The 12831-nt window shown below is 49.2% G+C and overlaps 1 protein-coding gene across 1 annotated transcript in view; it reads left to right on the top strand.

The window, feature by feature from the left end:
• Trim14 (tripartite motif containing 14) overlaps nt 1–12831 on the top strand; it is a 21811-nt gene extending 8980 nt beyond the window's left edge. The window contains exons 3-6 of the mRNA XM_031377337.1: nt 2507–2740; nt 4072–4234; nt 8652–8744; nt 10607–12831. Coding sequence (XP_031233197.1) covers nt 2507–2740; nt 4072–4234; nt 8652–8744; nt 10607–11142 — 1026 coding nt within the window. The 3' untranslated portion in view covers nt 11143–12831. The remainder of the gene's footprint in view (nt 1–2506; nt 2741–4071; nt 4235–8651; nt 8745–10606) is intronic.

Raw genomic sequence — 12831 nt, 5'->3', positions numbered from 1 at the left:
CAGAGTTGTCCAGTCATGGCCGGTGTTCGGGAACCAGCTTTCTGCCTTCTCCTCAAAGGCCCCTCTTCCTTCCCTCCTGAGAGGCCCAGAAGGTGGAGGTCACAGAGCAGGCAGCATCTCATGCACTAAATGCCTCACCCTCCCGTCACCCAGCTTCCTAGATGGCCAGGTACTTTCTAGCAGGTAGTCCTTAGGCACTTCTAGGTAGGCACCACAGGGGCTCACTCCACCACCAGCCCTACCCAGCCCAGCCAACTCCAAACTCAGTTCAGTGTGGAATCCAGTTTCACTTTGACTCCATGGGACCCACACTGGCAGCCAACTTCCTTATTCTTCTGTCTCTGTCTGTCTGTCTGTCTGTCTGTCTGTCTGTCTGTCTGTCTGTCTCTCTCTCTCTCTCTCTCTCTCTCTCTCTCTGTGTGTGTGTGTGTGTGTGTGTGTGTGTGTGTGTGTGTGTGTGTGTGTGTGTGTTGAGTTTTATAGCCTAAATGGTTCTTATATCATGACCTTGTGCTAAGGTCAGGGGACTGACTGATCTTAAGTCTGGAGCCCTTGTTTCAAAGACAGGATAGCCATAAGTTCAAGACCAGCCTGGAGTGTATATCAAGCTCCAGGCCCAGCAAGGGTATATATCCTATTGCAAACAAACAAAGAATACCACCTAGCAACAACTACCAAAAAAAAAGAAAAAAGAAAAAAAAAGAAAGAAACTGAAAACAGAGCTGGAGACAGGGCTTAGTGGCAGACCTGAGATTTGTCCTTAGCACCTGTGCCAGGTGGCTCCCAGCCACCTGTAGCTCCAGTGCCAGAGTTGATTGATGCCTTTATCCCCATCTGTACTCTTACAAGAGTGTACCCAGGGTTTTACCGCTGTGAAGAGACACCATGACCAAGACAACTCTTGCAAGAACAACATTTAATTGGGGCTGGCTTACAGGTTCAGAGGTTCAGTCCATTATCATCAAGGCAGGAACATGGTGGCATCCGAGCAAACTTGGTACAAGAGAAGCTAAGAGTTCTACATCTTTATCTGAAGGCTGCTAGCAGAATATTGACTTCCAGGCAGCTAGGATGAGGGTCTTCAAGCCCACACCCATAGAGACACACCTACTCCAACAAGCCCACAACTAATAGTGCCACTCCCTGGGCCAAGCGTGTACAAACCATAACAGTCACATACTACAATTTCTTTTTAGATCACTATGTTTTTTTTAAAAAAAAAAAAAAAAGGAAACAGAAGCCATTAAGCAGTCATTACCCAGGCCCCTTCTCAGCCTCTAGTCACCTCCTCCCTACTTCCTGTCACTGGGCATTGGCATCTGCCTCTAAAGGGCAGCTGCGGTTTTTAATTTGTTTTATTTCACTTAGGATTGTGTCTTCAGGGTTCATCCATGCTGTAACATGTATCAAAACAAAACACTGCATTCTTTGATCCCTTTGTAGTTTGTATTGTGTGATTATAACACGATTTCTATAATTAGCAAACTTGAGTGGACTACTCTGGAAACGGAGCCCAACTATCGTCCAAGTATAAACGCTCTCTCAGAGGCTCAGCACAGAAGTCTTTTCATATGTTTTTCCGAGTAGTCCCCATAAGAGGAGGCAATGGTTAAGGCCCTTTGTGTGTCTCAGTATCATTTTATACTCTAAGTTAGATGCTGGGGAGCAAACCCGGGGCCTCCTGCATACCCAACAAGCTCTCTACCAACGAACTACACTCCAAGGTCTTTTGCAGCTTTGCTCTTTTTATTGTTAGACATTTTGCTATCCACCCCTGACTTTAAAAAAGGATTTTTGCTTTTGTTTTCAGACAAGAGCTCCTGAGACCCAGGCTGACCTTGAACTTCCTGTGTAGTCGAGGACAACTTTGACTTCTGATCTTCTTGCCTCCTCCTTCTTGGGGTGTGCCACCATATCCTGTGTGCCCAGGGCATGGTGCATGTCAGGAAAGCTGTCTACCAACTGTGCTACATGCCCTGCTCATAAAGGGAACGTTAAGCCAAGCATGATGCTACATACCTTCAATCCCAGCACTCGGGAAGGAAACTGATGCAGAGGAATTGGGAGTTAGAGGCCACCTGGGCTACCAAGAAAGACATTGTTTAACAAGAAGAGGAGGAGGAGGAGGAAGAGGAGGAGGAGGAGGAGGGAGGGGGAGGGGGAGGAGGAGGGAAGAAGGAAGGAAGGAGGCAGGAAGGCTCTTTAGCTGGATGAGGTGCTGCACACCTTTAATCTTAGTACTCAAGAGGCAGAAGCAGGTATTCTGTGAGTCCAAGGGCCGGTCTACAGAGTGAGTTCCAGGACAGCCAGAGCTACACAGAGAAACCTCGTCTCAAAACCATTTGCCAGTGCTTATAGAAAGTTTCTTTTTTACGAGTGGCCTCTTGCTTTGACAGGGCCACCTTGCTGGGCTCATTCTGTAGAAGTTGTTTTCCGTTCCAGACGTCCTGGTTAGCAAATGTCGTGTCTACGGCTGACTGTTTTGTGTTTTGTTTTCTTCCTGAAGGTTTATGCAGACTCAAGTAAAGCCTGGCTGACACAGAAATTCACAGAACTCAGACTACTCCTTGATGAAGAGGAAGTACTGGCCAAAAAATTCATCGATAAAAACACACAGCTCACCCTCCAGGTGTACAGGGAGCAAGCCGAGTCTTGTGAGAAGCAAATTGAGGTCATGGATGAGTTCTCAACCAGGGTGTGGGGCATCAGCCAGGAGCCCAACCCTGTTCAGCTGCTGCAGGTATGGCTGGACTCCCTTATCTCAAGCTACCACCTGCTACTCATATTGCCCCTGCATCACTGCGGCATTGAACACCATCTTTACACACCGGGGAGTACACAGAGATGTCCCAGGCCATTGGGTACACTTCATTATTACCACACAGGTGGTCAGGAAGTACACATTGCCAGGATAATTAATGTATATCTTGAACTATAAATATTCCTAACAGCAGCCTTTCTCAGGGCCCCCAAGTTGCAGGCACTTTGTGAACTGTCTTAGTGTTCCATTGCTGTGAAGAGACACTGTAACCATGACAACATTTTTTTTTTTTTTTTTTTTGCTGTAGCCTCCACTATCCTGGAATGAGTGAGTTCTGTAGACCAGGCTGGACCTCGAACTCTAAGAGATTCACATGTCTCTGCCTCCCAAGTGGTGGGATTAAAGATGTGTGCCACCACCACCCGGCTGACCATAGCGACCTTATAACAGAAAGCATTTAATTGGGGCTGGTTTACAGTTTCAGAAGTTTAGTCCCCATTGTCATTATAGCAGGAAGCATGGCAGCATGCAGGCAGAACCAATGCTAGAGAAGTAACTGAGAGTTTCACATGCAGATGCACAGGCAGCAGGAAGAAGAGTTTCTGAAACCCCCAAAACCAACCCCCAGTGAGACTTCCTCCAAGAAGGCCACACCTTCTAATCCCTCTCAAGGAGTGCCACTCCCTAATGACTAGGCATTCAAATATATGAGCTTATGGGGGCCATTCTTACTCAACCAAAACATGATCTTAACTCAGATATTTACTATACTGCAGTAAGGCCTCTGGTAGACCTGGGGCTAGGGGAAGGGGGACTCACAGGGCTCACACTCTGGTAGGTTCAGAACCTGCATCTGGCCAGGATTGGTGATATGTGCCTGTAAATCCTGCATCTGGGAGGTGGAGGTAGGAGGATCAGGAGTTCAAGGTCAGCCTAAGCTCCATAGAACCCTGCCCCAGCAAAACAAAATAAAACAGAATGGATCCCAGGTCCCCACATATGGAGGTGCATCTGTACTGCGGCAGACCCTCACCATGGCCAGGATTTTAGTGCTGTGGCCTGGTCATTCCTCTTGGCTGGGGCCCTCCTAGGCACCCTGTGAGAAGGGCAGAAAGAGAAAGGGAAGAAGAGAGAAATAAAGGGAAAGAAGCATGAGAGGAGAGGGCACCAGTAGCTCCAGTTGCACAGTCTCCCCAGGGCTCTGCTCTGTGGCACAGCTCAACCAGACCACAGTGGCCAGGTATGCAATAGAGGCCTAGATGCAGCTTGCAGTCCCTGAAGCTATTTTGACCCTGTGCCCGTCCACACAGGCATATATAGCCACCAGGACAGAGATGGGACAGCAGATGAGCCCCTCGGAGCTGAGCCACCCTGTGCCCATGTCCTTCGAGCCCGTCAAGAACTTCTTTAAGGAGTTTATGGAAGCCATCGGGAACACATTACAGACACCAATGGATACTCGCCTAAAGGAAAGTGAGTAGCCTAAGACCGACCTCCAGTCCTGGATCCCTGCATTGTCCACCTGACAAAAGCAACTTTAAGGAAGGAAGGGGATATTTTGGCTCAAGGTTAGAGATAGCTGACAACCTAAAGCACAGGATGCTCCTGGCTTAGTGCCCAACCTACCCCCAAACCTCAATACTTGAAAATAGAACCTGGGGCCTCAAACATGAAGCAAACAAGCACTCTGGCCCAGAGGCACAGCCCCAGCTCTCTTTATTTTGAGAACTGGCCTTGACCTTTCAACCCACCAGAGTCTCCCCAGTATATTACCATGCCCCATTCTCTCTCTCTCTCTCTCTCTCTCTCTCTCTCTCTCTCTCTCTGTCCCCAACCACCACCTCCAGGGCTGCTTGCAGCAATACCTTGCCAGCTCTTACCCCGCTCCTCTGCCCAGGGCCAGTCCCACCACCCCTGCAGGTGGCTGCACACCAGGAGCCTTTTTACTGACTGGCTCATTCCCCTCCCTGTCACTCAGCTTCTGCCCTACCCCTTCCAGGCCCTCCCCTGGTGACCTGCCTGGGGCTTTATGAGATGGACACAAGAGCCCCTCCTCAACTACACAGTAAATGTCTGGAGGGCAGCCCGCATTTGAGATCCAGCTCTGAAAGTGCCCACGATGCCTGTGGCAAACCAGGTCCTCAGAGGTCCCCGACACTGATCTCTTTCATCAGCCCCTCTCCACACTGGCTTCATGCCTGTTCCATGCCACTGTTCCCATGGTGCTCACAGCCCTGGGAGGGAAAGACAGTCACCATGCGTTTTGGGCCAAAGGAACTACTGTGGGGTAAAGCCAGAGGAGAAGAGATGAAGAGCCATTTTATAGCTGACACTGAGGAGACCTGTCTGAGAAAGTCCCCATTGGCTTTTTGTAGGCCCTGAAGACCTAAGGCGGGAAGCTCAGGGCGGGGTGTGTGTGTGTGTGTGTGTGTGTGTGTGTGTGTGTGTGTGTGAGCACACAGCTATGAAGTTATTCTGCCACCTGGTCCAGTGTACCTGGTTTTTAGGCCCCGTTTCTGAATCTGTATAACGGAGACCCTGCTCGAAAGGCTGCTGTCCAGGGTCAGGCACAATCAGATACACCTAAGTGTTCTCTGTTCGAATTGTTGCTGTGATCCCTGGAGGAATGTGTTCCAAGCATGAGGCAAAAACAAATGCAAAGGTCCCGAGGGGACTGGAGAGTGAGCTTGCTGGGCTTGCCGAAGAGACTGTAAATAGGAATTAGCTCACTGGAATGGGCAAGGTGGTGGGGGAGGCGAGGAGGATGAGAAGAGCATGTCTTGGTTTGCTTTCTATTGCTGTGATAAACTCTATGACCAATGGCAGCCAGGGGACAGGATTTACTTCACATTGCAGCTAATAGGCCATCACTGGGGGAAAAACAAGGTATGAACTCAAGGCAGGAACAATTGCGTACTGCCATGTTCCCCGTGGCTTGCTCAGCCTTTCTTACACGCCCAGGCTTACCTGCCCAGGGATACACCACCCACAATGGACTGGGTGCCCCTACATAAATATTTAATCAAGAAAATGTCCTCCAGTGCAAAGCATGGTGGCACACACTTTCAGTACCAGCACCTGGTATGGGGAGTGGGGCAGAGGCAGGTGGATCTCTATGAATTTGAGGCTAGCCTGGTCTACATAGCAAGTTACCAGACAGCCAGGGTTACATAGAGAAATCTTGTCTCAATCCCCTCCCTCCCCCAAAAGCCAGGTGGTGGTAGTGCCTTTAATCCCAGCTTTCAGGGAACAGAGGCAGGGAGGATATCTGAGTTCAAGATGAGCCTTGTTTACAGAGTGAGTTCCAAGACAGTTAGGGCTACACAGAGAAACCCTGTCACAAAAAAGAAAGAAAGAGAGGAAGGAGGAAAGAAAGAAAGAAAGAGAAGAAGGGAGGAAGGAAGGAGGAAAGAAAGAAAAGAAAGGGAAAGAAAGAAAAGAAAAAGAGAGAAAGAAGAAAGTAAACAAAACAAAACAAATGAACAAACAAAAGCCCATACAAACAAACAACGAAAATGTCCCACAGACTTGTCTACAGGCCAATCTGATGGTGGCTGATGGTAAGGTTTTCTCAGATGAGGCTCTTCTTCCCAAATAACTCTACCTCGTGACAGCCTGGCAGGAAATTAACCAGCATAAGGTAGGCCAGGCTTTGGGAATCAGCAAGAGAAAGGAAACCTTGTGAAGCAGGGGAAGGACCCTGTGAGAAGTTTAGCTCCCCAAGGCAGATCTCACACAGAGTGTCACTCCAGCATTGTGGGGAGGTGTGAGGCCTTTGCCAAGGTCTACCCCATTATCATCCACAGGCCATGGTGATAAAGGAGGTCTATTGGACAAGATACATGGCAGACAGGGGTCCCCTAGGAGGTGCTTCCTAATGTGTCCTCTGGCTGGAACAATCTCCCCACCCTTTGCTCTTTCCCAGGCCCCAACCTCTCTGCAGGCTTAGCTGGGCTTTGAGTAAGTGATACATTTTACTCTTTAAAATGCATTATTAGCATATATTAATTATACATAAAAATAGGTCTCATCATGACTTTCTACACATTCACATAACATATTTTGGGCATATTGTCTTGCATTATCCTCTCTTGCTTTTAAGATTCATTTTTTTTTATTTTATATTAATGAGTGCTTTGCATGAATGCATGACTGTGCACCTCGTATGCACTGCCTGAGGAGATCAAAAGAAGGCCCGAGACCTTCTGAAACAGACTGTTGTGAGCCAACATATGGGTGCTGGGAATCGAACATGGGTCCTCAGCCAGCTCTCTTAAAGGATAAGTTGTCTCTGCAGTCGCCCATTACTCTTCCTTCTTCTTTTTTTTTTTTTTTTCTTTTTTTTCTTTTCAAGACAGGGTTTCTCTGTGTAGCCTTGACTGTCCTGGAACTCACTTTGTAGACCAGGCTGGCCTTGAACTCAGAAATCTGCCTGCCTCTGCCTCCCAAGTGCTGGGATTAAAAGCGTGCGCCACCACCGCCCACCATTACTCTATCTTATCCCCCTCCCATTCCCAATGATTCTCTTCTTCTGCCTAACTAGTTCTCCCTTCTGCTTTCATGTCTGCGAGTGTGTGTGTATGTGTGTGTGTGAGAGAGAGAGAGAGAGAGAGAGAGTATGAGTGTGTGTGAGTGAGTATGAGTGTGTGTGAGAGTGTGGGAATGGTGAGTATGTGTGTCAGTCTGTGAATATATATATGTGTATAGGAATGTGTGTGAGCATGTGTGTGTGTGAGCGTGTGAATGTGTGAATGTATGAATGTGTGAATGTGTGAATGTGTGTATGTGTCAGTGTGAGTGTGTCTGAATGTATGTGTGGTGAGTGTGTGTGAATGTGTGAGTATGTATGTGAGTGTGTATGTCACAGTGTCTGTGTGTGTGAATGTGTGTGTCAGTATGTGTCAGTCTGTGTGCATGTGTATATGAACGTGTAGTGTGTTTGTGAATGTGTGTGTATGAGTGTGTGTGAATGTGTGTGTGGATTTAGTTAGAGCTCCTTACAGGAGCATGGGTAGAAGTTATTTAGAGGACTCTAGGCATTTGCCAATGGCTATGCCACTGAGGAAACCCTCTCTGTCCCCACAAACCATCAGTTAGTAATAGATGCTTGGGAGGAAGGGGCTTACAAAGCCCCCGTCACCGGGAGGAAACTCTCTCTGTCCCCACAAACCATCAGTTAGTTATAGATGCTTGGGAGGAAGGAGCTTACAAAGCCCCCATCACCAGGGATCAGTGCTATCGAGAGTTCCAATCAGTTAGGCTTTCTTTCCTTCTTTTCTTAAAATTATGCATGTATCTGTGTGTCTGTGTATGGGTGTGTGCACACAAGTGCAGTGTCTGCAGAGGGGAGACGGGGCATGTGCTCTCCTGGAGCTGGAGTTACAGGTGGTTGTGAATCATCTGGTATATAGGAGCTGGGCACTGAGCTCAGACCCTCTGCAAGAACAGCAATCACTTTTAACAGCTGATCCACAGCTCCAGTCACCCAACACCACCAACACACACACACACACACACACACCAACACACACATATCCCTACACACACACCAACACACACATCCCTACACACACACCAACACACACATCCCTACACACACACCAACACACACACTTCCTGCTGTGCCCCTTCCTGCAGGCTCAGCCCTTCTTTCAGGAAAGACTGCCACCTGTCCTTCAGTGCTGAGTTGAGGCTCACCCGGCCGTCCATCAATGAGTAGCTGCATGCCTCCCACCACTGCACGCCCCTTCTGACCGCAAAGTTTGTATTTTCTAAATTTGCATGTGACTGTTGGGAGAGATGTGCTAGGCTCCAGTTTTGTCGCCCTTTGGTGTCTGTCTGTGCTGCCTACACAAGCTGCCTCACACCTCACAATTCCAATTCCTTACAGACATAAACTGCCAACTTTCAAGCTCCTCCATGACCAAACCAGGCACCTTGCTGAAAACCAGCCCCTCACCGGAGAGAGCTCTCTTCTTGAAAAGTGAGACCGGGAGTGGGAATGGGAGAGGGAGGTTGGGTGGGAGTAAAGGTGGATGAGGGGCAGGAAATGAGCCCCACAACTTTCTGTTAAGAGACTGTTTCTAGCCTGGCGGTGGTGGTGCACGCCTTTAACCCCAGCACTTGGGAGGCAGTTATTATTATAAATAAGTACACTGTAGGTGACTTCAGACACACCAGAAGAGGGCATCAGATCTCATTATGGATTGTTGTGAGCCACCATGTGGTTGCTGGGATTTGAACTCAGGACCTTGGGAAGAGCAGTTGGTGCTTTACCCGCTGAGCCATCTCACCAGCCCCTATTAGGATTTTAAAAACATACACACTCACACAAGATAACTATTCATAATTATTCTCCTCTGTAGCCCAAGTGAGTTTCAAACTTACATTAGCAGGGCCCAGCTCGAAACCACCAATTCTGTTCCATTTGTTAAATTAGTGCATTAAACAAATGAATGGAGCCGGGCAGTGGTGGCACAAGCCTTTAATCCCAGAAACAACAACAACAACAAAAAAAACCCAAATGAATGGATGAATATGCTTATTTGCTACATATCTATAGGAGTGATTTCTCAAAATGGTTTCATTAGGCACACTTTTTTTTTTTTAAAGAAACGTTTGAAAACTAAAATGCTTTTGAAGAGAAGCACACCGAAGTAGAGGAAGTAAACGTTCCTTTGCCTCCTTCCGACCAAGAAACTGAAAGTTCTAGAAGCCTTCTTAGTGTTCCCACTACCCCGAAAGGATGGCAACTGTTTTCCCTTCTAACTCTTTAGCTTAGGAAAACCTCTAGCCTCAGAGACGGGAGAGATGGCTCTGTGGTTTAAGAGCATTTATTGCTCTGGTACACGACACCCCACGGGGAGACTCACAACCCACTGTAACTCCAGTTGCAGGGAATCTGGCGCTGTCTTCTGGCCGCTGCTGGTACTTCACATTACACTGAGGTGCACGTAAAGAACTACTCACGCCCATAAACACGCACACAAACTTAGTATCACCACTGAAATATGTTTGATATGATTCAAGCATGTGTCATGAGTATGTCATTAAGTTTTTAAAAGTAAGTTGCCTAAGAGCAACGTATACCAATACCAGGCAAGATACCAATACTAGGATCAAGTATAAGCCTCAAAATTAAGGGATAAAAAGGTCAGAGGACGTGCAACCGAGTCCTAACAGTTTAAGATTTTCTATCTTTCTTTCTGTTTTTGAGACTGGGTCTCTTTATGTACCCCGGCCTGTCCTGCAACAGGCTACTATGTAGACCTCACTCCGTGGGCCTCCCGCTCACAGAACCTCTGCCTCTGTCTCCTAACCTGTGGGATTAAAGGTGTGCTCCACCTGCCTCAGCAGTAAGATTTATTTTTTTTATTTATTTTTACTCACTTATTTATTTTTGGTATTTTGTTTTTTGTTTTTTAGAGACAGGGTTTCTCTGCATAGCCCTGGCTATCTCCTGGAACTCACTCTGTAGACCAGGCTGGTTTCGAACTCAGAAATCCGCCTGCAGAGTATCTCCCAAGTGCTGGGATTAAAAGGCGCGAGCTACACCACTGCCCGGCTCGGTTTTTTTTTTTAATTAGCAATAATCTCCATGATCCCAACTCCAGCCTCACAGAGCGTGTAATAAACCTCAGTTTCCCTCTCACCCTGTCCAACAGCTCTTTGGTTGGCACGGGTGGAGACCAGGGCGTGGAGAGCGAGCCGGGCCTTCTTCGGTCCCGCCCACTAGACCGCCTTTGCCCCGCCCTCTCCGCAGACGCACGCGCAGTCTGAGGTGGGCGGGCCCCGCGTGGCCCCGCCCGGGTTTTCTGACCGCTGTCTTCCCCTCCCCTTCCGCAGACGCGCGCACGCCTACGCTAGACTCGGACACGATGCATGCGCGCCTGCGCCTGTCGGCGGACGGGCTGACGGTGCGCTGCTCGCTGCTGGGCCTCCTGGGGCCGCGTCCCGCGCCGCGGTTCGACGCGCTGCGTCAGGTGCTGGGCCGCGACGGCTTCGCAGCCGGACGCCACTACTGGGAGGTGGACGTGCAGGAGGCCGGCGTGGGCTGGTGGGTGGGCGCGGCCTACCCGTCGCTGCGGCGCCGCGGAGACACCGCCGCCGCCCGCCTGGGCTGCAACCGCGAGTCGTGGTGCGTAAAGCGTTACGACCTGGAGTACTGGGCCTTCCACGACTGCCAGCGAAGCCGCCTGCGGCCCCGCCACGACCCCCACCGGCTCGGCGTCTTCCTGGACTACGAGGCCGGCGTTCTGGCCTTCTACGACGTGACGGGTGGCATGAGCCACTTGCATACCTTCCACGCCGCCTTCCAGGAGCCGCTCTACCCAGCCCTGCGCCTCTGGGAGGGGGCCATCAGTATCCCCCGGTTGACCTAAGCGAGATCGTGTTTCCTTCTCCTAGGCTAGTCTCCAGCTGTCCCCTGTGCCCCCTGCTCCCTCGACGATGCCTTTATAGTGCATGTCCCTGAAAGGAGCACCCCGTTGCCTGTGTCTGGGAGACCATCGTGCAGCGCCTAGAACCTCCTGGCACACAGTAGGCACACAGGATCAGTGAATGTCTCCCTGCAGGGGCAAGTGGTTCCTCAGCAGTTCCCATTTGAGTCAGCTCTCTCCAGCCACTTCAGCTTGTCACCTCAATCCTGAGAGGGTTCTTGTCAGGGTCTGCGTCCTCCTCTCGCTTCTTCATCTTCTACACTAAAACCAGGGCGAGCATCCTGGAACTTAGCTTGGCCTCTTGGGATTAGATGGAGGCTCTCAAACTCAAAGAGCTACAAGAACAACCAACGCAGGGAGGCGCTTTTCCCATGTCAATCTTTTCAGACATGCTCCAGTCAGAAGCTAGTTCACAGTTGTGTGCTTCCCACCATAAATAGGAAAACCGGCTCTCTCCCTGTCTCGGTTTTCAGGCTTATCTGCCCCCAAGAAATTCCCTCCCACACCCCAATAAAACAACCGATTGGGCCTGCAAATCCCTTCACCACACCCCCTCAAAAACCAATTAGGCCTGTAAACTGGGACCTGTCATTCCAGTTGCTTTCTAAAGACATCTGTGTCCTTCCTTCCCAGGCATTTCCTGGATGATCAGTAAGTAGACTGCTACTCACAGGAGAGAAAACTAGTGAGAAAGGTTCAAAGGGCAGGACATACCTAACGGGAGAGACCGCTTCTCCTTCATTCACAAGACCAGAGCTGTTCCCACTCTCACCACAGCAGGAGGGGCCAAGCCAGGCATCTCTTACCAGGTGTTGTTACACGTTGTCACACACCACACACACTGTGGAAACCGATCCTGTTGTACCCGTGGCAGGATTGGTAAGCAGGAGTCAGATGACTGCCCACCAGGCTGTGCTGTGGATGTCGCAGCTCTTCTCCCTCTCAGTATTATTTACCTGTTTTCCTTGGGTCGAACCTGCTTCTAGATTACCTTCACTGGCCCCTGAAATGAGGTCTCATACCCTTCAGAATGAGGGATGAAACTGAGAGGATCTGATTTGGGTATAAAACAAACACTGGTTCTGAGCCAGGGTTTGTGCTGGTGGAAGGCTTAGCTTCCTGTCATCTGTGTAGCCTAAGGCAACATTCTACTTGTGGCCTCCATCTGTAAACCGTGGGTCAGTGCCAGGAGGTTCAAACAAGCCAAAGCTAAATTGCCTTAAAAACTATGTTATCAGGCTAGGATTTGTTAGCACCTCCAATAGTCTTTCTACCTTGTCACAGTGCTGGACCACAGATACCCAGCAGCTGGGTGGCAGCCAAGGGAGCTAGCTGCCTTAATATTCTCAGGGCAGTCTCCTTGGCATCCATGTTGAAGGTACAAACCATGTGTCTTAATGCTCTTGTTTTTGTAGAATTTACCTCAAAGGTATACAAATTATTTTCCCCTGTGGTGCTTGGTCTAGAACCAGTGGCCTTACACATGCTGAGCAAGGGCTCCAGTCCCAGCAGGTGTTTGTAAGAAAAAGGCTTAGTCAAGGCCAGGGATGTGGAGGACAGACACCTCTGTAATAACAGTTTTCTAAATACATGTTGCTTTGTTTAATAAAATAGGAATACTGTCCCTTGTAA

The sequence above is a fragment of the Mastomys coucha genome, unplaced genomic scaffold (genome assembly GCF_008632895.1).
Source record: "Mastomys coucha isolate ucsf_1 unplaced genomic scaffold, UCSF_Mcou_1 pScaffold18, whole genome shotgun sequence".
Classification (NCBI taxonomy): domain Eukaryota; kingdom Metazoa; phylum Chordata; class Mammalia; order Rodentia; family Muridae; genus Mastomys; species Mastomys coucha.
This window is presented reverse-complemented; position numbering and strand designations above follow the sequence as displayed.